This window comes from Salmo trutta, chromosome 7 (assembly GCF_901001165.1).
Source record: "Salmo trutta chromosome 7, fSalTru1.1, whole genome shotgun sequence".
Lineage (NCBI taxonomy): Eukaryota > Metazoa > Chordata > Actinopteri > Salmoniformes > Salmonidae > Salmo > Salmo trutta.
In genome coordinates this window covers 19,072,954-19,099,244 of record NC_042963.1, presented here as the reverse complement: position 1 = coordinate 19,099,244, position 26,291 = coordinate 19,072,954, and the positions used below count along the sequence as shown (strand labels likewise).

General features: G+C 44.1%; 1 protein-coding gene across 3 annotated transcripts in view; it reads right to left on the bottom strand.

The window, feature by feature from the left end:
* LOC115197065 (protein inscuteable homolog) overlaps nt 1–26,291 on the bottom strand; it is a 101,935-nt gene that overhangs the window by 49,411 nt on the left and 26,233 nt on the right. For all 3 annotated transcript variants that reach the window (XM_029758238.1, XM_029758237.1, XM_029758239.1), the window contains exon 2: nt 13–269. In XM_029758238.1, the coding sequence (XP_029614098.1) occupies nt 13–251 (239 nt within the window). In that variant the 5' untranslated portion in view covers nt 252–269. The remainder of the gene's footprint in view (nt 1–12; nt 270–26,291) is intronic.

Sequence of the window (26,291 nt, the reverse complement as noted above, 5' to 3'; positions counted from 1 at the left end):
GTGTGCACTTACCTCATTGGAGATGATGAAACAGAGCTACTGTGTCTGGAGCTCTGAGGAGTGGCCATTCTGGAGCTCTGAGGACTAGCCATTCTGGAGCTCTGAGGACTAGCCATTCTGGAGCTCTGAGGAGTGGCCATTCTGGAGCTCTGAGGACTAGCCATTCTGGAGCTCTGAGGACTAGCCATTCTGGAGCTCTGAGGACTAGCCATTCTGGAGCTCTGAGGACTAGCCATTCTATCTGTGTCCATACCACTTCAGCACAGCACCTGCAATAAACAACATTCAATTATTATTAGACAAACCAAAGTCACACATTGCTATTTTCTATCAATTTCACCATATAGTAATGTAGAGTAAGTAATATACAATTTATTGCATCACGTATCCACTTGAACACAATTTGATACTTTATTAGAATCCTAAATCAAACATTTTAAAAGAAGGACCTGAACACTTTAAATAATCATACACAGACAGATGCACACACGCGCTGACGCGCACACACATACACACACTGCCTCTTTGGCTGTGTAGTTTCCACGGCACCGTATCCACTACAATCTCTCATTATTGATCTGCATTCAAGCCTACTATTCTTTTTTTTACCAGAGTAATTCAATTATCAATAAAGCCCCCGTTTAAATATCTATAGGCCCGGTGTGCCAGTGGAATAATATTTCTTATCTTCTAATTTATTGGCTGGCTGCCAGCCAGTAACTCTCCACTTTGAACCCAAGCAAAGGAGCTGAAGTTCTTAAGTGCCTGCAAATTTTGTTCTGCATTTTTATTGATGTATCCCACATAGATTAAAACCCGCCGTGGCATGAGGGGGGGCCGGACCCATATTATAATCCATTTAGTTAATGGCATCCTGCTGTGGAATGATGACAGAGTTCATGTTTACTGTAAGACTATGATTAGCACATAGCTACATATGAGACTCATAGTCAACTTCTGTGACTTGGAACAGGTTTGGCCACCGTGATTTGGCTTATTAAATGGTGAGTGTTGTTGAATCAATAGATGTGAATAACCCCTTATATACCACTTATTTAATTCCCATCAGTCACAAATTAACATACACAGCTCCCCTGGTATTCTTTAACGTGTGTGAAATGGCAAACAGAAAATTTGTGCATAAGTGTGTCCAATTTGAATAAGGGCTGTTGAACAATTGTTGCCATTTTGCTGCTCAGTGGCAGAGCCTCACCTGTTTGCATGTTATTTTGGCATTAATACGTGTCACATATCAGTTTGCATAAACTATCAAAATAAAGAAAGTCGCACACTCCATGTATAAACTCCCAGCAATTTAATGGGTATTTACCAACGTTTCGGCATCACTGTGAGGAAGGCACGTTGGTAAATACCCATTAAATTGCTGGGAGTTTATAGATGGAGTGTGCGACTTTCTTTATTTTGATAGTTTGGGGTTTATTCACCGTTAGTCAGCACCTCCACACAAACAATTTTTTCTGGGTGTGCGCCAGTGTTACGTTCGTGTGTATAGACGGGCCAAGGCGCAGCGTGAGTAGCGTTCCACATATTTATCATAAAGTGAAACTTAGCAAAATACAAAACAAACAATAAATGAACCGTGACTACAGAGATCCTACGTGCACTAACTGAAAACAATATCCCATAACCCACAGGTGGAAAAAATGCTACTTAAGTATGATCCCCAATTAGAGACAACGATAGCCAGCTGCCTCTAATTGGGAATCATACCAAACACCTAAACATAGAAAAACTAAACTAGAACCCCACATAGAAAATAATAACTAGAAAAAACCCAGTTACCCCCTGACCTACTCTACCATAGAAAATAAGAGCTCTCTATGGTCAGGATGTGACAGTACTCCCCCCCCAAAGGTGCGGAACCTGAAACAAAAAGGGAGGGTTGGGGGGGGGGGGGTGTCTAGTGTCGGTGGCGGCTCTGGTGCGGGGCGAAGTACCCGCTCATCCTGCGGAACCGCCAGCATCGTGGCAGCTCTGGTGTGGGACGAAAAACCCGCTCATCCCGCAGATCCATCGGGGTGGCTCTGGTGCGGGACGAAGAACCAGCTCATCCCACGGATCCGCCAGCTTTGATGGTGGCTCTGGTGCGGGCCGAAGAACCCGCTCATCCTGCAGGTCCAGCCATGGACCCAGGCTGAACACTGTGCCTGGACTGGGCACCAACGCAGAAGAAGACTCTGGCCTTGGAGCTGGACTGGACGCTGTGCTTAGACTGGGCATCGGCGCAGGGGAAGGCTCCGGCCTTGGAGCGGGACTGGACGCTGTGCCTGGACTGGGCACCAATGCAGAAGAAGACTCTGGCCTTGAAGCTGGAGGTTCCGGACCGTGGGCCGTCTCAGGAGGTTCTGGACCGTGGACCGTCATTGGAGGTTCCATGGACTGGGAACTGTCGCCGGAAACTCTGGACTGGGAACTGTCGCCGGAAGCTCTGGACTGGGAACTGTCGCCAGAAGCTCTGGCCTGGGAACTGTCACCAGAAGCTCTGGACTTGGAACTGTCGCCGGAAGCTCTGGACTGGGAACTGTCGCCGGAAGCTCTGGACTGGGTACTGTCGCCGGAAGCTCTGGATTGTGAAGGCACACTGGAGGCTGGAGGCCTGGTGCGTGGAGCCGGGACAGGTGGCACCAGACTGGTGACACGCACTTCAGGGCGAGTGCGGGGAGCAGGCGCAGGATGTACCTGACTGGGGACGCGCACTTGAGGGAGAGTGCGAGGAGCAGCCACAGGACGTACCGGACTGGGAAGGCGCACTTGAGGAAGAGTGCGAGGAGCAGGCACAGGACGTACTGAACTGGGAACACGCACTTCAGGGAGAGTGCGAGGAACAGGCACAGGACGTACCGGACTGGGAACACACACTTCAGGGAGAGTGCGAGGAACAGGCACAGAACACACCTGACTGGGAAGGCGCACTTGAGGGAGAGTGCGAGGAGCAGGCACAGGACGTACCGGGCTGTGGAGACTTACTGGAGACCTGGTGCGTATAGCCGGCATCAATTGTACCGGTACTTTAACACACTTCTCAGGATGAGGTGGCATCGGACGGCTAACATGCTCCTCAGGGCGAATGCCGTGCATACTACACCAAACAAACAGCTCTCTCGCTTCACTCTCCTCCAATTTATCCAACAACTCCTCGAAGGTCTCTAACTCACCCCTCCGTTCACTCTCCTCCAATTTATCCAATAACTCCTCGACGGTCTCTGACTCACTCCTGACCACTCCATGTGCCCACCTCAAAAAACCTTTCGGGCTGTCTTTTGGGCTTTCTCTAGGGCCGCGAACCCCGGTGTCATCGCTGTTGTTCCTTCGCTGCCTCCGCCTGCTTCCATGGCAGGCTTCTGTCTCCTGAAATGATTTCGTCCCACGTCCAGGATGTCCTCCACTCCTGGCTTTCCTCCCAGGCCCAGGATCCCTGCTTCTCCAGTCACACCCTGACCTACTCTACCATAGAAAATAAGAGCTCTCTATGGTCAGGACGTGACAGCCAGCTCATGTTTTTTAATCTACATATCAGTTTGCAAACAATGTAAACAAAATATTTTTTAAATCATTGAGTTAATAAAGCCGCATACAAACATGGTCTCTTTTCTGCTTTCTTGAGTAAGGCAGCTCCAAAATGCAGGCGTTTCAGCCTAGCTCAGTGCTTTCTGTGGTGGTGGGGCAGCTAGTGGAAAATACGAAGTGTAGGGGTTGGTAATGTTCTCTAGTTGTGTCGTGATTGGCTCAGTGTTTTGTCACTCATGGTGCTGCCATAGACTTACATTAGAAGTGCCCATCCAACAAGGCTCAAGGTCATTGACCACAGATAAAATTACGTCAAATCACGTTATATCTACCTTAGCTTTGATTGGACTGATTATGTCAACATCCTACTTTCAAAGACTTAGCTAGTAAACTAAACAAGGAGTCATCATCATGCATCAAGTCAGCAATCTACTGGAAAATCCTTTTCAATCCTTGTCATATGAAGATAAATAATAAATAAAACGTATCGGTGCTCATCGGCCACTGGACATAAACATTACACAACAAGTTGGAAATCGCAAATTCAACAATGAGTGCTAGGGCGCCACTGCAGCCCCAGGTTCGATCCCAGGCTGTGTCACAGCCGGCCGTGACCGAGAGACCCATGGGACAGCGCGCAATTGGCCTAGCGTCGTCCGGGTTAGGGGAGGGTTTGGCTGGCAGGGATGTCCTTGTCTCATCGTGCTCTAGTGACTCCTTGTGGCGGGCCGGTCGGTTGTCAGTTTGACAGTGTTTCCTCCGACACATTGGTGTGGCTGGCTTCCGGGTTAAGCGAGCAGTGTGTCAAGAAGCAGTGTGGTTTGGCTCTCGACCTTCGCCGAGTCCGTAGGCGAATTGCAGCAATGAGACAAGATCGTAACTACCAATTGGATATCACGAAAAGGGGGTAATTCCATGGGCCAGAAAATACAACAGCGAGTTCAATACAACTGGGAACTCAGGTCAAATTAGCTCTGGCTGGGAAAATACGGAAAATATTTTGAATGGTCATCCAACTCTGAATTCCAAGTCGGGATTTGGGCCTCTTTCTAGAGCCTACAAGAAGCACCGCCACACCACCTTCCTGTTCAAGTGAGCACAGCACAACAAGGTGAGTCCAAAAATGTCTTGTATGCTGCTGCATAAATGATTTAATATACCAGGGATATATGTATACTGTGGCTAAGAAAGTAATACTAAGTGTATGTTGTGTAGTAAGCTGTTAGGAGTCCATGTGCCTCACCCTAATAATTTCCTCCCTTTTCACTACATAACTTAGCCTACTGTTCTGACTTGGTGGTGCAAATTTAGCCTATAGCCTGTTTTAGAGAAATGTTATCATCAAATATTGTAAGAGCTTTCATTGTCTGCTTATATGCCCCCTTTATTTATCATACGGTTCTGAGTTGGTGTACAGGGAGAATACTGTAAGAACGGCCCATGTTTTGAATTCTGTCGCCGTACATTTCAAAAGTGCTGAACAACTAGTTATTTTGACTACGTCCGTCCTAGCTCGCTCATTAATGTCTTCATCGAAATTACGGATTGCCTCTTATCTGCTCGTTGTCCCCTTATGCCATAGTTTGTACATCTCAATTGTCAGTAGAAACCACATTTGTTCAAACAAGTCAGCCATATCAGCTATGTTTTTTTAAAAGGCAGTAAATTAGGCTGAATGAACCGTTTCACTGCCAGACAAGGCTCTGCTGATAGCCAGGTGTAGCAGTGGTAAGTTGTTGTGACTGCTGTTGGGATAGCTTTATGTAGGCCCTAACAGTTTGGCGGCACCGTTTGTCACCGTTATAGTGCAATTAATGTATTGTTTAGTGTTGTATAGTGGCTTTGCTGGCATGCATCAACAAAATGTTTTATTGCCCCACCAAGATTTACATGCTAAAATCGCCATTGTTAGTGAGAAAAATAACGACAGAAGTCAATTAGACAAATCTACTATGAGAGAGAGAGAGTAAAGTGAGTACTATTTCACTGCAGTCTTGGGACCACAAGTTGTCGCGGTTGTCGTTGGGAAAGGAGGACCAAAATGCAGCAGGAATGTGGATGCTCATCTTTACGTTTATTGAAATAACGAAGTGAACACCAAAAGAACGAACTCACGATCAACGAAACAGTCTTGTAAGGCTTACTCACGCTAAACAAGAAACAATCTCCCACAAAATACAAACCCAAACACACCCTAATATATAGGACTCTCAATCAAAGGCAGAGACAACACCTGCCTTCAATTGAGAGTCCCAACCCCAATTACCTAAACATAGAAACAGATTTACTAGACTAAACATAGAAATACATGAATATGACACAGTGCCCAAAAACCCCGGAATACATAACTCAAATGCCCTTCTACAACAACCACCACCTCGAACCACATAAAACAAATACCCCGTCCTGACCAAACTACAATAACAATTAACCCTTATACTGGTCAGGACGTGACACAAGTACAATACTCTGCTTAGAGAGAGCAAATCTGATATCATCACTAGCCAGGTTTTTATCAAATATTTTATGCGAGTAAAGTACATGTCGGATAAAAAATGTATCAAAGTTGTTTTTATCTGCACTATGTCATCACGCACAGCCTTTTATCCGCAACAAGTCAGTTTGATGGAAACACCTCTGGTGGGAAAATGCACATACTGTTTTTAAGCACATTTTAATAATATGAAGGGTGAGATTGTTGCAGCTGTTGGTAAATAGCATCCACTTTGTTTTGAAAGGAGGCAGGAAAACTGTCACAGAGGTCAGAGGTGATTGTGAGAGAGGGGTTGTCCAATGGGCGGAGAAGTTTGTTGATGGTTGAGAAGAGCAGTCTTGGGTTTCCTTGTTCATTCCTTATGATGTTGGAGAAATAGGCAGATTTGGTTGTGGCAAGTAAGTCCTTGTGGTCTTGGTAGGCCTCCTTAAGCCCTGTCCGTGTGTAGAGCCATTCTAGTTGTCGTCTTATGGCTTTCATGGCACGCAGCTCAGGAGGGTACAATGGTGCTGGGATGTTGACGGAGACCACCCTTGTTTTAAGGGGAGCCAGAGCATCCAGGTGGGAGGAGAGCTCAATGTTATAATGAGCCACCAGGTCAGTCACTGAGGATACATGAGGTTCAGGGGTGTCATGTGATTGCAGCATATCCAAGCTGTGTTAATCCTTTTTATATTTCTCTAGGTGATGGTGCACTTGTTGGTGGGCTTGGGCATGGGGGCAGGCACACTGAACAGTATGGCCTCATGGTCAGATATGGGTTTGTCCAGACCTGACAGGTTGGAGGGAGCCATGCTTGTTGTGCACACAAGGTCAAGTGCATGGCCTCTGTCATGGGTGTCGAAGTTTACATGCTATGTAAAGTTGAAGCAATCCTAAAGGGCCATAAAGTCTCTGGCAAAAGCACATCCTTCAGAGTCCACATGAATGTTAAAGTCCCCTAACAATAGTTTGGCAAGACACAGAGATCTCAGCTAACTCAGAAAAGAGGATTGTAGAGGTTTAAGGTGGCCGGTAGATGAGGACTATAAGCAGTGGATGAGGGACAGATATTGTACAGGCTATATGTTCAAAAGAGGTTACCAGCAGTACATGTGTGACTTTGATCTTCAAGTAAGAGCTATGAAGGACAGCAAGCCCACCTCCACGACCCAGAGCATAAGGTTTGACAAGGTAAACATAGCCAGGTGGTGTTGCTTGGTTAAGCAGGTAATAGTCATTAGGTTGTTGCCATGTCTCTGTTAGGCACAGAACATCAACACATTCATCCACAATAATGTCACTGATGAGTAGGGCTTTGTTGTTCAGGGATGAGTATTAAAAAGAGCAAAATTGCCAGGTGACTGGCGAGTGGAGTGGGCTGGGATGGCTGGGCTTTTGGGCAATGTTCTTAAATTGTTGCGGTCAACACCACAACATTCAGCCGCGAGAGGGGCAACAGAGGGAGGCATACAGTTCTGTGTGGACTCTTTTGGCTTATTAATGGATTTCCTAACGCCTCGTCATCTTGGATGTTTGAGTTTTTCCGCAAGGATTCCAAAGTGGAAGAAGTACATTTTTGAGCTCCTTACTAAGGGTTTGTTTAATCCTTTTGAGACTAAGATGGAATCCACTTTAGTAAAATATGTTAGTGTCTCCCATTCCTGTACTTCGTGGTCCTTTGTAGTCCTCCAGGAGATAAGGTGAATAACTTCAATGCAGGTATTCAATGAAGGAATTCAAAAGAAAACAAATCAGCTGGCTAGCTAGACTTTGTTGATAGGAAAAAGTCACCTTTCTTATCCGGTTTCGACATCGAGGTTCAAAATTACTAGATTCAAATCCTTAAGAGTCAATCTAATGAACATGATGAAAAAATCCCCATCAAAATCCGTCAGTTTAAGCTAGACATCAGTTAATTTCTGCATGGGTTGCGAATCCACCGCATCTGCTTGTCGCCATTCCGCATCTGTGATGGAAAGTGGCATAGCTATGGCACTGTTTGTCAAACCTGGAGATTTGTCTCCTCACAAAATTGTCTGTAGCGTCCAAACGGTTTGGCCTACTAACTCGCCTGAAGGTAACCCAGACAAATGAATGGGAGCATGGAAGCAGTTTTGTGGCAACAAAAATAAGGGGTTAAATATGTTAAATATATAAATATTTCCTGAGCTTATTCCTTATAAAAAAATTGCCATTTAGGACATTGTGCGAAAGATTGCAGCTGCTGGCAAAGAGTCTTCCTGTGAAGCGACCTCGAGAATGGGGTTGTCTGAGGCCGGGAGAGCCAAGTGAGACTCATTCCGGTTTTCTTTGGCAGTGTTCAGAGTCCGGATTACGGGGATGATACACTGTATACTATCCCTGGTTGGCTCTGGAGGGTTTTCAGAGTGTGAGTCAGATGACATCAGTCCGTGGCAGCCTAAAGCCCCGGCTTTGTATTTATAAGGGGTGGTTAATACGCCTTTGACGGAGCTGTGTCGTAGGACGGCAGATCACCTGGGGGTGGATTGGTTGTCTTCTCCCCCGCAGTGGAATTCCTCCAGGAATTAGAGGTTGGTTTTTTACCGTCTTGGCAGCGGCGGACGTCTTGGCACAGACACCGTTCTGGGTCGAAGGAGAGTGGGGTGAAAGCAGATTCCTCCACAGCGCAGGGGAAGAAGCAGACCTCGCGACCATAGCTGGAGGCTGGGGGTTTGTTCTTGGGGCCCTCCTCCCCAAGCATTTAGGGTGACAGCAGTGCTCGTCAATGGGGGCAAGTTACAGATTTGCCGAACCCGGTGTGGGCCGGGTATCAGACCGGCTGTACCACAAAACACATTGTTTCTACCCAAGGTTCCTCTCTGTTCAGGGGTATCAAGAGTGCGATATCGTCCAGATGTGGGCATAATAAACAGTTTCTTCCCCACATTCAGACACACAGTTGTCAATAGTAGTGGATATTAAAAAAAGCATGACAGAAAAAAACAAACGATCCCAGTCCTCAGAGCAGCATTCTGCCCCTTCAGGAGATAATGTATGAGAGACTGGCAGCGTGCTCCGTCCAGTGGCGTTTCACCATGGCTGATGAGGACAGTGACGAGGGGGTAGAGTTTGCAGATCGCTGTGCTCCTCTTTTTTGTGGCGTCATTACGTCAATGATCCCCGAGGTCATAGCGCCTGTCTTGAGAGAGGAGATTCAGGTGGTCCCTGTGTCAAAAGTAGAGAGCGGTTGGTACAGCCAGTGCTTCTTAATTCCCAAGAGCGAAGGAATGTTGCGTCCCATCCTGGACTTCAAAATGCTCACACTTCGCCGGCTATTGCAGTCGGTGCATCCCAGCAATTAGTTCACACCCATAGATCTGAAGAATGCATTTTTATGTGTCTATTCATCCTCCCCACAGAAAGTTTGAGGTTTAATTTTGAGGGTGTGGCATATGAGTTTCTGGTCCTGCCTTTACCCTTTAACTGGCACACCAAGAAAAAAATATCTTAAAAAATGTTTGTCTGCAAAACATGTATTTAGACTCAGTATATTTCATAAATTAAGAATTTTGGGTTTGCATTACATAAAGTTTGATGGATAATGCATCGCAAACTTCTCAACCAGCTGGTTGAGTTGTGCAATTAGAGTAAACAAATTTTGTATTGGAATTTGCATAGACTTAATAGATCTCATAAATTATATAAGAATTTACATTGTCTACTTCATTTACTTAATGAAGATAGGCCTAGTTAAATGAGGACTGATATAATAATATTCATAAAATTTGTGTCAAAATATGATTATTCAAATGCATGTAAGTTAATGTGTTTATATGCTTAGAATACCAGTACAATTACACGTACTGAATGATATTGTGAAACATGCTGTATTAAAGATAACAGATAGACAGGAAATCATATGGATTTTAAAGGATTTTTGTATTTGCACAGACAAATAAATCCCATAACAATATTTCTCCATTGTCTATTATCACTAGCATTGACTTAATAGCATTCCTTGAATTCCTTCAACCGCCTGGTAGAGCATATTTTTACAAGAATTACAAACATTGCTAAACAACAACATATTAGGAATTATATCGTTCTTAAATTATGTTATAGAGATCAACAACATTTTACAAACTTGCAATTTCCCTTTTTTTGCGGGGGTTGCAATTTTACCCTTTTTTCTCCTCAAATGGTAGTTACAGTCTTGTCCCATTGCTGCAACTCCCCTACAGACTCGGGAGAGGTGAAGGCCGAGAGCCATGCATCCTCCAAAATACGACCCTGCCAAGCCACACTGCTTCTTGACACACGGCTTGCTTAACCAGCCGCACCAATATGTCGGAGGAAACACCGTCGATCTGGCGACTGAGGCAGCTTGCAGGTGCCCAGCCCGGGGCTGGTGCTTTTCCTTCTGATGTTGGAGGGCCAGCATATGTTGGTAAGGTACGACAATAGGATAGTGGTGGCTCATATGGAGCAGTGCTTATTTCTAACGTATCTTCCCGGATCTCTCAACGTGGGTGCGGATCTACCTTCCAGGGGGATCCTATCTCTACGGAGTGGAAACTGCACCCCTCGGTGGTTGCCCAGATATAGGACCGTTTCAGCAGAGCCGACGTAGATCTTTAAGTATCATGAGAAAACTTGCATTGTCGTCTGTTTTTCTCAATGAGCAATCTGGCTGGGCTCTCTGTTGGGAACCAGTGGTTTGGCGTATCAGTGGCCTCGGACCCTGCGCTATGATTTTCCTCCGGTGGACCTGATTCAAGCCACCGGGGCGAAAGTCCGTCAGGAGAGTCTGTTATGGAATCTTGTGGCTCCTCGTTGGCCCAGACAACCCTGGTTCCCGGAGATTATCCACCTGTTGGGCGGGGACCCTTGAAGGGTTCCGTGTCATCGGCGCACGGGAGAGTTTGGCACCCACAACCACAGATCTGTGGGGTTGGGCCCTGAAAAGGTTGAATTTGGCGGATAGTGATTACGACAATACAGTCGGCTTGTGCGCCCTCCACGAGAAGGTTATATACATAAGTGGTGCATGTTTAAGGTTCTTTGGTGGACATTTTGATGTTCTTGCAATAACTTTTTGAGCAGGGCCTTTCTTTTTCCACATTAAAGGTTTATATGGCAGCCACCTTGGCGTGTCATGAAGAGATTGACGGCTCTACCCTGGGGTCTCATCCTCTGGTGGGGCGGTTCCTGACAGGCATGCGTTGGCTCAGACCAGTGTCTAAGCCTATGGTACTGACGTCAGGGACCTGGCTTTGGTCCTGGACACTGTGTGAGCCTCCGTTTGAACCATTGAAGTCTGTGGACCTGAAGGTCCTTTCCTACAAGACTACCATGCTAATGGCCTTGGCGTCGGCCAAGCGCGTTGGGGATCTCCACGAGCTATCAGTACACCCTTCCTGTTTGGAGTTCTCACATGGGGTAGGGTGCTTTCTAAGCAGCGTCTTTCTTATTGGATTGTGGAGTATATCTCCCTGGCATATGACAGCAAATGACAAGGGTTGCCTAGCGGTGTGTGGTAACCCTTAATCCACTAGGGGTGTGGCTGCTTCTTCGACATAGTTCAGGGGCATGATGATTGGGGATATCTGTGATGCAGCGAGTTGGGGTTCCTCACATACCTTTGTGAGGTTTTATTGCTTGGATGTAACTGCTCCAAGTGTGGCTCCTAGTGTTCTTATGGCTGGTTCCAGAAGTGGGTGTTAGGCAGTGTGCAGGTTGAGCATTTATTTGGGTTACCAGAGTTCCCTGTGGATTTGAGCCTTGGGCTGTCGTGTGGTGCGGCAGCGCATGGAGTGCGCATTATCTGGGTTACCACAGTGTCCTGTGGGTTTGAGCCTTGGGCTGCCTGGGAGTGCCTGAGTACACAGTGTCCAGGTTACTGCAGGTTCCTGTGGGTTTGAGCCTCGGCCTGCCTTGTTCATCGATTGGTCAATAATATGCAGCAGCGCGTGTGTTCTTCACCAAGTCACGACAGGGGTTCTGTTTTGGACTTGCGATTCCTTGCGGTACGTGTTCTGACATGTCAGGCTCGCAAGTTAAGTATTGTTCTTGGAACCATGAGGTCTATGGACTGTCAGTGCGCATAGCAGAGTTGCAGCAGGTTCTGATTCCCTATATGGGCTCTGACAATTCAGGCCTCATGAGGCGCTGACAGTTCAGGCTTCTTGGGTAACTTAAGCACATTCTTACTCCTGAACCTATTTAGGCTTGCCATAACAAAGGGGTTGAATACTTGACTCGAGACATTTCATCTTTTCATTTCTAATTCATTTGTGCAAATTTCTAAAACATAATTCCACTTTGACATTATGGGGTATTGTGTGTAGACCAGTGACACGAAATCTCAATGTAATCCATTTTAAATTCAGGCTGTAACACAACAAAATGAGGAAAAAGTAAAACAAGGGGTGTGAGTACTTTCTGAAGGCACCGTAGTACAGTATCCTGCCCTGAACCTTAGAGATTGCTGGCCTATATACTGTACATACTGTATTTTAGTCATGACTCATCCTACATAACTACTGCTGTACACACCTTTTCTATTCGTACACTGTCCATACTGTCTATACACACCATTCACATAAATATATATTTATGATCCGGACTGACATTGCTCGTTCTGATATGTCTTACTTTCTTGTTCTTTTTTTTGTTGTTGACATTTTATTGTGGATTACGTGTGTATTGTTATTGTATTGCTAGATATTGCTGCAATGTCGGAGCTAGAAACATAAGCCTTTCGCTACACCTGCGATAACATCTGAAAAACTGTGTACTGTACACGACCAATAAACTGTGATTTGATTTGTGACTTGCACATCATTGTACTATTAGAACACGTCAAAGCTCTGACATATAGGTCTTTTACTGACTTGAAATGATAGTGCTGCTGAGGTGTTTTCCTAACGTTCCTCGGAAACCATGTTTCAGTGTTATTTTCGAGTCTAAACGGAAATCTGTGTCCAAATGGCTTCCTGCCCGTGCCATGGAGAATGTGGTCGGCTCAGGTGCAGGAACAAAGGACACTTCTGTTTTAGCCGTGTCACATATGGGGTAGAATAACAACCGCCTAGTGGCGTGTGTGTCTAAGGACTGCTGAGGGAAATCACTCAGGTGTGCACTTTAATTTATTGGCGTTTGCAGTTTGTGTGTGTGGGTGTGTGTGTGTGCGCGTGTGTGATGTCTTATGTAGTTTCCATCTCCAGTGTGTATTATCAGCTCCTGCATTGTACATGAGATCCATCTCGCTAATTCACCACAAAATATTCAATTCCTTAACAGTATGGGGTAGCAAACCATGTGACATACACTGCACAAAAAGGTTTATACTGATTACTATGAAAGTCCTGAATGTCGGCCATTTAAAAACTGAGCTACCGTACAATTGACAGAGTCACTGAGACACCACACCGTCGTTGCTATTTTCCTTTATTTGGTGTAAGGTACTGTAAACAGTTCCAGACAAACATGTCATTGTCTGCAGGCCTCAATGTCTGCGGTCTTAATAATTGCAGAGTCACAGTTAGAAATACATTTTCAGGACTTTTTAATGCTTTGTGGGGGAACATGAAGCCCTTTTCAGTCTCTACATGAAACCACTGCCTGGATTCAGCAATTGGGTCCACAAGCCAAAAACACAAAGCAAAATACAGCCCTATAGAGCTCCTCATTAGTTTGCCAGAGGAAATAAAATAGCATATAACAAAAGAAGAAACGGGATACTATGCAGTTTAAGAAGGAATAAGGAAACCCACTTACCATCTAATAAAAAGCTTTATGTTCAGAGTGGTGCTAGACAAATTCCTCAAACCAATCCCACAGCTCTGTTTTCCCTTGGGAGAGTGGGTTCCCAGGAAGTATCTAACTAACGCAGCCATCTGACCTCCCTGGCCTTTAAATAGACCTGATATGCCCAGTACGGGCGACTAGACGGCATAGTGTCCTACCAGTCCTCTAATTGAGCTATGAGAGGAGGTTCACAGGAGGAGACTGTGGTCACAACCTCAGCTACGGGGCTGTCATCGGGAGGGGAAGGCCTGGGAAGGATGGGTAGGATGGCTGGGTGGGTGGTGGGAACATGACGGAACTTTGCCCTGCTCTGGCATTCCAGTCCCACACACAGTGGGCTGTCTCAATGTGGGCCCTGTCCTCTCAGACCCACAGGGCAGCACTAACAGTGCCTGTTCACAGCGACTGAGGCAGCTAACAAAAGCTATAGGCATGCTAGCAACAAAAGCTCGCTATGCTGGAACAGACTACGGTAGCACTATGAAACACATAGTGTTATAAACACCAGCATGGTGGGCACGGGTGGAGATGGTGTTAAAAGAAACAAACCAGTATATCAAAAATCTGCCCTAGGTTTAAGAATATTGCAAAGATCAACAGGTTCTTTCCAGAATCAAAAATCCCCTCCAGCTGATATCTCAAGTGAGTCTAAAAGTAGAGCATTCCCCAGATAACAGTGGTATTTTTGGTTTGAGTTAGCTTTTTCCCGAACTAGCGGTCGCCTTATTTGAAAATGGGGTCACGAGAGAAACTGAAATAAAATGTAAAGAAATTGCGCTTGGTTCATAGAACCAGGGTTATGTCAGTAATAAACAGAAAAGTTCTGTTTTCTTCCTACAAATGTGGCTCTACCTTTTGAACAGTTTAAGCTACAAAATATTATAACCCCATCACTGAAAGATAAAACTGTTTTGCTCTACAATGCCCACAAGCCGCATAGGAGTCAGAGTGGACAAAACCAGGCACTAAATCAGACTGGGGGGAAAAGAACATCATCAATGATAACTTTATTTTCTTCACAGACGATCATACATAATTATTGCCTGATGATCTTCTGAACTTCCCAATACCTTTCTGATTGATTTCAGTCACGTCAAACCATACTTCCTTCAGAATGAAATACTGTCAAAAGTACTGTCAGACTGATTTGTAATAGACTGTCATAGTCCATTGGCCATTGATTACATCACCTTTTTTTTACATGGTGGGGTCATGAAGAATTATTTATCAAATTGTTGTCACGGGCCCCAAGCTTATGGCTTGCCAATGCTAACAGAGGAGGGAAATAGCTAGTTACTTATTTTAGGCCCATGGACTGCGGTAACTTCTAGAAAGTTTTAAACAAATGTGTATGAAATCACTGAGCATAACTATTAAGCTATCTAACATCTATTCAAACTACAGGTTCTAGGCACGTTTAAACAAATATTTCTGTAAAATCTGAATAAACAAATACTGATAATCAAAGTAAACACATCCAGTACTTAGTACAATTGACCCCCCCCCCCCATTTTTGAATTCTCAAAATGGTTCTCAGACACAGCAAGACACCACAAAGTCTCTACAAAACTCGGGTATAAGAGCTCTCCCCTATGCTGCTACTGCTTCTTCTTCTTCTTCTTCTTCTTCTTCTTCTTCTTCTTCTTCTTCTTCTTCTTCTTCTTCTTCTTCTTCTTCTTCTTCTTCTTCTTCTTCTTCTTCTTCTTCTTCTTCTTCTTCTTCTTCTTCTTCTTCTTCTTCTTCTTCTTCTTCTTCTTCTTCTTCTTCTTCTTCTTCTTCTTCTTCTTCTTCTTCTTCTTCTTCTTCTTCTTCTTCTTCTTCTTCTTCTTCTTCTTCTTCTTCTTCTTCTTCTTCTTCTTCTTCTTCTTCTTCTTCTTCTTCTTCTTCTTCTTCTTCTTCTTCTTCTTCTTCTTCTTCTTCTTCTTCTTCTTCTTCTTCTTCTTCTTCTTCTTCTTCTTCTTCTTCTTCTTCTTCTTCTTCTTCTTCTTCTTCTTCTTCTTCTTCTTCTTCTTCTTCTTCTTCTTCTTCTTCTTCTTCTTCTTCTTCTTCTTCTTCTTCTTCTTCTTCTTCTTCTTCTTCTTCTTCTTCTTTCGTATTATGACGGTCTGCAAACAGATGTTATAGGTGCATGCCGCCACCTACTGTAGTATGAATTCATTAAACTTTGTCAAGAAATTGCCCTACCAACTAACCCGGCACCTATTAAAACCTCACCACAATACCACTACTTTGGCCCTATCTGATCCAATTCCAGGCCAGCAGCCTGGGAGGATGGGGCATTATCGTTCAAAACATCTTGTAACTCTTCTGCAGTAAAATCTTGTACACCCAAGTACTTCTCTGCAGCTGCCGCCACAACATCTATCCTCTGTGATTTACATTCCATTCCTGCAGTACAATTGACAACCATGACCATGAACGCCAAAAAACGAACCTTACTGAAGCACATGTTATTCCTATCACTCTTTATTGACCTCGGCCTACTCACAGGGATCCTCTTAGAATCCCTCACCCTGGACCCATCTTCTGCGCTTCTCTGATCCTGGCAACCTCAACCTGCCTTTCTCACACCGGACACCTCTGATCTCCAGCACCATGGGAGACCACCCATACAGTTAACACACACAACTTTTTCCACCAATACTACACATTCTTTTGTCTCATGGTCTCCTGCACATTTCTCACATCTAGGGATCTCCATCCTACACACTGCTGCCACATGACCATAAGCTTGACACCTAAAACACTGTAATGGATTCAGGACAAACACACAAGGGATAACTGACTTTATCTGTTAAAGACTCTGCATCGAAACTCAGTAGTACAGACAGTGTCTTCTCTGTTTCACCACGCTCTCCACTGGGTTGGCGGGCGTCACAGACACCGGGACTCTTCAGCTTCAGTTGATCCTCCTCAACACTTAACGCCACCCTAGTTATCACTCCTTTTAACGGCGCCCTACTCCGGAGAGGAAAGCAAGTTACAGTTCTTGTCCCCAGTCACGTGGTGTGGTGCGCACGCTCCCTCTGGACAGCAGAAACACCAAGAATCTACACGATTCCACTTCGAGTCACTTTCCCCAACCTGCTTTCCACCCAACCTGACACCACATATGGATCTACCAGAAGACAAGGATCCATTCTCTCCAAATAAATCTAACTTCTACTGGGCCAGAATCATCTTTGTCATCATCAGGAAGAGGCTCAAACTCAGCGGTCTTCACCGCACCTGCCACCGCAGTTAATTCATCCTCACTCTCGTTTACATTCAATTTACTTCTGTTGCTCTTCCAAAAGTTCTGTGTCATCCACCACTCCATATTCACTCAAAACATGTTCCACTTTTCTCCTTTTTTTCTGTCCACCATCTTTTTCTTCATCAGATCTTCCGGAAGGCTTGTGGATTCCCCCATTCCATATTTACTTATAAAATGTTCCACATTTCTCCTTTTTTTCCTGTCCGCCATCTTAACTTTAAAGAGAAAGTGCCACAATATATCAGAAGTCTGATTCACTGAGGACAAGTTTCACTTGTTTTGTTGAAATACTTCTCCATTCGTCGAGCAAGGGAGAACTGTGAAGCTTCATATTAAGAAAAGCTTTGATGTTGTTGGAGCTATACTCAGGTAGAGCTGGGGTGGCAGCCCATTGACACAAGCAGAGAACATACAGTGCATTCGGAAAGTATTCAGACCCCTTTCCTTTTCCACATTTGGTTACGTTACAGCCTTATTCTAAAATGGATTAAATAATTTTTCATCTACACACAATACCCCATAATGACAAAGCAAAAACAGGTTTTCAGATACCTTATTTACATAAGTATTCAAACCCTTTGCTATGAGACTTGAAATTGAGCTCAAGTGCTTCCTGTTTTCATTGATCATCCTTGATGTTTCTACAACTTTTTTGGAGTCCACCTTTGGTAAATTCAGTTGATTGAACATGATTTGGAAAGGCACACACCTGTCTATTTAAGTTCCCACAGTTGACAGTGCATGTCAGAGCAAAAACCAAGCCATGAGGTCGAAGGAGTTGTCCGTAGAACTCCGAGACAGGATTGTGCCGAGGCACAGATCTGGGTAAGGGTACCAAAACATTTCTGCAGGTCCACAAGAGCACAGTGGTCTCCATCATTCTTGAAATGGAAGAAGTTTGGAACCACCAAGACTCTCAAAACTGAGCAATCGAGGGAGAAGGGCATTGGTCAGGGAGGTGACCAAGAACCCGATGGTCTCTCTCCAGAGTTCCTCTGTGGAGATGGGAGAACCTTCTAGAAGGACAACCATCTCTGCAGCACTCCACCAATCAAGCCTTTATGGTAGAGTGGCCAGACAGAAGCCACTCCTCAGCAAAAGGCACATGACAGCCCGCTTGGAGTTTGCCAAAAGGCACCTAAAGGACTCTCAGACCATGAGAAACAAGATTCTCTTGTCTGATGAAACCAAGATTGAACTCTTTGGCCTGAATGCCAAGTGTCATGTCTGGAGGAAACCTGGCACCATCGACTACGGTGAAGCATGATGGTGGCAGCATCATAATGTGGGGATGTTTTTCAGCGGTAGGGTCCGGGAGACTAGTCAGGATCGAGGGAAAGATGAATGGAGCATGATGAAAAATATTTCAAATATGTTCAACCCCAATTTGCACCATTTCGGTAGAATCACCCATATACTACCATTCTGTGCCCTGTCCTGACATTCATTCTCGTCCTCCTCATGTCCTCTCCTGCCCCTCTTTCTCTCTATCCCCCTCTTGATTTTCCCTCTTCTGTGTCCTCCCTTTCTCTTCTGCTCTGTTTATTTCCTCCCTACTTCTATCTCTTCTCCCTCAAATCGTCCACCCCCTCTCTTTCGCTCTTTGCCATATCCCACTATCCACAAGAGAGAGAGCACAGTGAGAGTTGGCCTCTACCTGGCTCTGGATGACCCCCCTCACCGACCTTCTCCTCCCCTCCCTTCTCTGCCATGGAGATGGAACTCTCAGAGTCAGAGAGCCTAATTAGCCCTGACACTCCTGTATAGTGACTCACTTTGCACAGGATGTATCCTCCCTCCCTCACTCCCCTCCCCTCCTCCCTCGCCTGTCCCCTTAGCTCCACAGCTCTTTCAACCTACAAAACAGGAAGCAGCGACTTTCGATAACAGCAACTTCAACAAAAAACCTGGACCCCCCCTCCCAATCACCTCCCCCAATGCATTCTCCCGCCCACTCCTTCCCAGCATCGCTCCGTGCGTCTCAGCCTCTTACATCTACGACGCTCCTGAACTCTATCCGTCAGCATCCCCAGGCAGGCAGAGGCATCTCTCAGGAAGACGTCAAAACGTTCTACACCTTTTTGTGTCATTAGCTGCACAGTAAGACCGCCTGTGGAAATGGTTAGTGCTATAGGTCCTAAACTATAATAGGTATTGTATCAAGTTATTCTTTGATAGCGATAAGGGAATTTTTTAAAGTGCACTTGCAAGACCATATAATAGGCACTTGGTAAAAATACAGTGCGCATGAGATTATAAGGTTCTAACCCAGCGTTTCTCCAATTGGCCATGGGGACCCCAAGCACTACACAGCTGATTCAAATGATCAACTCATCATTAAGCTTTAATTATTTGAGTCAGCTGTTTAATGCTAGGGTAAAAAACATAATGTGCACCCTTTGGGGTCCCCAGGAACGCTGCGCCAACCCTTTACATGAATTAGGTGTGCTTGCTGAAGGCAAATCATATTTATAATTATTATTTGACTTATCTAGAAGAAGAAGAACAAAATTCACCCTCAGCAGCCTCGCGGCTGTGCCGCAGTCACTACTAATACCACTTCTATTACATTAACTACCACTACTACCACCACCACTACTGTCACAGTCCCCACTACTTCCACTACTAGCCCACTATAACAACTCTTGAACTGTTCAAGCTAGATACACCAAACCAACATTCACATGTTCAAGCTATCCGTTCCTGTCGAATCAATCAATCAACCTTTCCCTCTACCTACTTCTTCAACTATAATCAGTCACCACCATTACTATGGCAGTCACTTATCACTGCTATTTCTTATTTCAAAACTGTAAATATTTTTTAAAAAGCTAGCAAGCACACCACATCTTTTTATCTTCAGGAAATGTACTTCTCTAGTTCTAAATTCTTTTCAAGTAGACCATATTTGAATATTGTCAAATATATCATAAACCCTTAAGTTGTCAGGTAAAGTTTTCAATTGAATGGAGTGTATCTCCTCGTGCACCGGAGAAGCTCTGATTACGTGAAGCTAGGCTGACTGCGGGAGCTGTCAGTGCTTTCCGTGGAAGGTCCCTTACTCTGTTTGACTGCTCTGTCTGAAATGATTGAGTGGCACTTTGAAGGCTATATTATTTTGACAGGCCAACTTAAAGGCCTCATGTGGGCGATGGGAGAATCAATAAAACATGGCAGTGTTGCTATTTCAATAAAAGCCAAGTTTAGACAAACTGTAATATAAATAGGGAGACATGTAGAATGCACACAGTGGATTGTTCACTTCCTGGATTTCACATTGCACACCATTTTAATAGAAAACTGAGAAATAAAGTGTCAGAACTTTTCAAAATACAACTTTATTTACTTTACTCTTCTTTAACAGGTTTATTTGACAGGGACAATGCTCATTAATCAACATTTGCGTAAATGTTCCAAAGTTAGCCAGCTGTCTAATTTTAACGGTAGTCTTTGAACAGGAAGATAAAAGTACTTCCTGTTATTTGGAACGAGTGATGTTTAAATATTTGTTGTTTGGTGTGTTTGAGAACCACCCTCAAAGTTACGTTTATATGAGTAGAATAGTGCAGAGCAACAACACAAAAATCCCTGTTGCCCTTTAAGCTACCTCTTAGACCTGCAGTGCATTCGGAAAGTATTCAGTCCATTTGAATTTATCTACAATTTGTTACGATACAGCCTTATTATTAAATTGATTAAATAGTTATTTTTCGTCATCGATCTACACACAATACCCCACAATTACAAAGCAAAAACAGGTTTCTAGAAATGTTTGCAAAAATAAATAACTAAATAAAATATCACATTTACATAAGTATTCAGACCCTTTACTCAGTACTTTGTTGAAGCACCTTTGGCAGCGATTACAGCCTTGAGTCTTCTTGGGTATGGTAATCGGAATATCCAGTAGGTCATTTAATCAATTTTAGAATAAAGCTGTAATGTAACAAAATGTAGGTGGTCAAGGGGTCTGAATACTTTCCGAATGCACTGTATATATAGGTAGGGATAAAGTGACTAGGCAACAGGATAGATAATAAACGGTAGTAGCAGCGTATGTGATGAGACATTTTTGTTGTTGTTGCAAAAACAGTCAATGCAGATAGTCCGGGTAGCTATTTGTTAACTATTTAACTAACTACACTGCTCAAAAAAATAAAGGGAACACTTAAACAACACAATGTAACTCCAAGTCAATCACACTTCTGTGAAATCAAACTGTCCACTTAGGAAGCAACACTGATTGACAATACATTTCACATGCTGTTGTGCAAATGGAATAGACAACAGGTGGAATTTATAGGCAATTAGCAAGACACCCCCAATAAAGGAGTGGTTCTGCAGGTGGACCACAGACCACTTCTCAGTTCCTATGCTTCCTGGCTGATGTTTTCGTCACTTTTGAATGCTGGCGGTGCTTTCACTCTAGTGGTAGCATGAGACGGAGTCTACAACCCACACAAGTGGCTCAGGTAGTGCAGCTCATCCAGGATGGCACATCAATGCGAGCTGTGGCAAGAAGGTTTGCTGTGTCTGTCAGCGTAGTGTCCAGAGCATGGAGGTGCTACCAGGAGACAGGCCAGTACATCAGGAGACGTGGAGGAGGCCGTAGGAGGGCAACAACCCAGCAGCAGGACCGCTACCTCCGCCTTTGTGCAAGGAGGAGCACTGCCAGAGCCCTGCAAAATGACCTCCAGCAGGCCACAAATGTGCATGTGTCTGCTCAAACGGTCAGAAACAGACTCCATGAGGGTGGTATGAGGGCCCGACGTCCACAGGTGGGGGTTGTGCTTACAGCCCAACACCGAGCAGGACGTTTGGCATTTGCCAGAGAACACCAAGATTGGCAAATTCGCCACTGGCGCCCTGTGCTCTTCACAAATGAAAGCAGGTTCACACTGAGCACGTGACAGACGTGACAGAGTCTGGAGACGCCGTGGAGAACGTTCTGCTGCCTGCAACATCCTCCAGCATGACCGGTTTGGCGGTGGGTCAGTCATGGTGTGGAGTGGCATTTCTTTGGGGGGCCTCACAGCCCTCCATGTGCTCGCCAGAGTTAGCCTGACTGCCATTAGGTACCGAGATGAGATCCTCAGACCCCTTGTGAGACCATATGCTGGTGCGGTTGGCCCTGGGTTCCTCCTAATGCAAGACAATGCTAGACCTTATGTGGCTGGAGTGTGTCAGCAGTTCCTGCAAGAGGAAGGCATTGATGCTATGGACTGGCCCGCCCGTTCCCCAGACCTGAATCCAATTGAGCACATCTGGGACATCATGTCTCGCTCCATCCACCAACGCCACGTTGCACCACAGACTGTCCAGGAGTTGGCGGATGCTTTAGTCCAGGTCTGGGAGGAGATCCCTCAGGAGACCATCCGCCACCTCATCAGGAGCATGCCCAGGCGTTGTAGGGAGGTCATACAGGCACGTGGAGGCCGCACACACTACTGAGCCTCATTTTGACTTGTTTTAAGGACATTACATCAAAGTTGGATCAGCCTGTAGTGTGGTTTTCCACTTTAATGTTGAGTGTGACTCCAAATCCAGACCTCCATGGGTTGATAAATTGGATTTCCATTGATTATTTTTGTGTGATTTTGTTGTCAGCACATTCAACTATGTCAAGAAAAATGTATTTAATAAGATTATTTAATTCATTAATATCTAGGATGTCTTATTTTAGTGTTCCCTTTATTTTTTTGAGCAGTATATTTAGCAATCCATTGGCAGGGTCCTGTTGGTTCCAGAATTGGTGCTTCGGTACCGCTTACCGTGCAGTAGCAGAGAGAACAGTCCATGACTTGGGTGTCTGGAGTCTACTATAATAAACAGGAAGCAGCACAGGTCCTAATCCAGGCCCTTGTCATCTCCCATCTAGACTACTGCAACTCTCTGTTGGCTGGGCTCCCAGCTTATGCCATCAAACCCCTGCAATTTATCCAGAATGCTGCAGCCCGCCTGATGTTCAACCTTCATGAGTTCTCCCATGTCACTCTGCTTCTCCGCACATTCAACCATTCACACATTCAACCATCCTATGACAGGAAACCTTTGATACATTTTAAAAGGTTATCATAACATGTGCTACAAAGAATGCAGTCTATTTAAACACCCTTGAGACCTGGCCTATGTGGGCAAAATGCGCCTGGCACTCAAGACACGCATATCCGAACATAGGAGCAGTATCAGAAACCAAGATCCCAAAAGTCTAGTCACTATGCAGGTAGCCTAGTGGTTAGAGCGTTGTAACCGAAAGGTTGCTAGATTGAATCCCCGAGCTGACAAGGTAAAAATCTGTTGTTCTGCCCCTGAACAAGGCAGTTAACCCACTGTTCCTAGGACATCATTGAAAATAAGAATTTGTTCTTAACTGACTTGATATATATATATATATATATATATATATATATATATATATATATATATTTTTTTTTTTTAACTGACTGCCAGACACAATGTTGCCTCATTAAAGTACATGGGTATCAAGCATATCAAAGTCCCAAGGCAAAGGGGGGACATCAATAGACCTCTATTACAAAGACAATCCTACTGGATATTCCAATTGGAAACCATGTTGCCAAAAGGACTAAAGGAGGACTTTTCCATTAGACATTGTCTGTGAACGCCATCTGATTCATTTATAATTATGACAACCACTGTTGGGTATTGTAACAAATGTTTGTTTACCTGATATGAATGGTTATACAGTCATAATATTCAAGAAGGGTAAACAGTGCCTACGGAAAGTATTCAGACCCCTTGACTTTTTCCACATTTTGTTAAGTTACAGCCTTATTCTAAAATTGCTTAATAGATTTTTCTCCCCAGCAATCTACACATAATAACCCATAATGACAAAGCACATTTTTGCAAATGTATTACAAATAAAAACTGAAATATCACATTTACATAAGTATTCAGACCCTTTACTCAGTACTTTGTTGAAGCACCTTTGGCAGCGATTACAGCATCGAGTCTTCTTGGGTAGGATGCTACAAGCTTGGCACTCCTGTATTTGGGGAGTTTCTCCCATTCTTCTCTGCAGATCCTCTCAAGCGCTGTCAGGTTGGATGGGGAGTGTTGCTGCACAGCTATTTTTGATGTTCCATCGGGTTCAATCAATTGAATTTACCACAGGTGGACTCCAATCAAGTTGTAGAAACATCTCAAGGATGATCAATGGAAACAGGATGCACCTGAGCTCAATTTTGAGTCTAATAAAAAAGGGTCTGAATACTTATCTAAATAAGGTATTTTTGTTTATTTTTTATACATTTGCTCAAAAAAAAATATATACTGTTTTTCGCTTTGTCATTATGGGGTATTGTGTGTAGATTGCTGAGGATATTTTTTTTAATCCATTTTAGAATAAGGCTGTAACGTAACAAAATGTGGAAAAAGTCAAGGTTGTCTGAATACTTTCCGAAGGCACTGTATAAATTATTGTTTTTGTGCTGCCCCTTTCAACTTAAATATGTTTATACAATGGGTGGGTCTAATCCTAAATGCTGATTGGTTAAAACTGCATTCCAGCTCATGTATTTTCCACAAGTTACCACAGGCTATATCTATGATGTTAAAATGACTATTTACTCTGTTCCATCTCACTATGCAATCCACTGTTTCATCAGCCCAGCCAAGCAATTTATAAACTTGATCTCCACTATAAAAAGCATCTAGACATTATTTCACATTTCTTTTAGACTAACATTCAGTTTTCAACAATGGAGATTTGCATAAACCTTGTTGTCTTTCTCACAGACATTTGCAGCATTGTTTCAATATTCAAACCCGATCTCCAACTGTCCCATAGTAATGAACGAGTCGGGATGAGACTGACAGGCAGGCAGCATTTCTCAGCCAGTCGAAATCATAAATCAGCTGGCAATTTTTATGGATATATACAAAGAAATGTCATTTGAAAAAAGGTCAAACAAAACGAAGTGCAGCTAGTTTGCAGTCTTTCCATCTTCTGTTTGAAGTGATTGTGTTAGCTGTCTTGTTGGCTACCTCCTCTGAACAACAGTGTCCTGACGAGTGAGCACAAATCGCGCCTCATTAGCTCATTGTTATTGATGCATCTAAATAAATGTCACTAGAAAACAGCTTAAACAAATGCAAATGCAGCTACTTTACTGTTATTCTGTCTGACTGTAAGTTAGCCGTAGTTGGCTAGCTATCAAGCAAGGGATAAGAACATTGCCAACCAGTATGGCAATGGAACATTTAGAACAAACGACTGAGTCGCATCCATAGATACAGAACAAAAAGACTGAACGACTGGGTCGGGTCTCTGGCAACCGAACCGATAGGACGAACAACCAGCCGGCTTGGGTAGCAACCCTAGATTTGTGTCAGGACTATATCTTGTGGAAAGATGAACTAGTATGAATAAATTCATCAAAGTAACGTTTTTAATGAAAATATGTCAATCATTATTTGAATATGTTGGTAACCCGTTGTATAAAAGTGATAATGCCATCAAAGCTGACGTTTGGAGGACACATTGGCAGGGTTTGCCGGCCAACGACTTCGTCTCGGGCCTAACACCTGTGCCAATATATTCTCCAAACACTGGCCTCTCGGCCGAATTGGTGCTTGTTTTAGGTCTATAAACATGGGTGTGGTACACTTCCGGTGAAATAACCTGGCAAAGATCCTTGTAGGATCGAAACTCTGTTTGTTTATTAATAAAGGTACGTGGTGGAGCTCATTAGGCTCCATTTCTTTTTGAACTACTTTTTTCATCCCTGCACCGCACTAAATGATGTGTGTTTGATCAAACTTGACTAATGAATTAAAACATATCATGATGTAAATAGATTTCCTACGTTTGGAGACTTATGCTTTTTTTATATCGTTTTTTTTTATTGGGGACAGCAATTTGCATCACTTCTATAGAATCATCCATATAGGGAAACCAAGTTTCATTGGAGAGACTACAAGAAAACAAGTGTGTGAATAGGGGAATAAGGGGCGCAAGAGAGGGAAACAGAGGAGAGAGAGAGATGAAGCATATTGGGAGGTATATTATAAAGTAAGGTATATGAGCTCCTTTCTGCCTGACTTAAGTGGCCGATTACGGAATGAAAGAGAGAAAAAGAGCCTGCTATCAGAGAAGACAAAGATGGATGTCTGACATATTAAGTGTGCGTGTTATCCCCAGCTGACAGGTGGCACAAAGTATGAACTTTCCTCCTATCACTCTTTTCATTTCCCTCTCCTCTCTCATGCATCGCTCACCTCACATGTATTGTACAT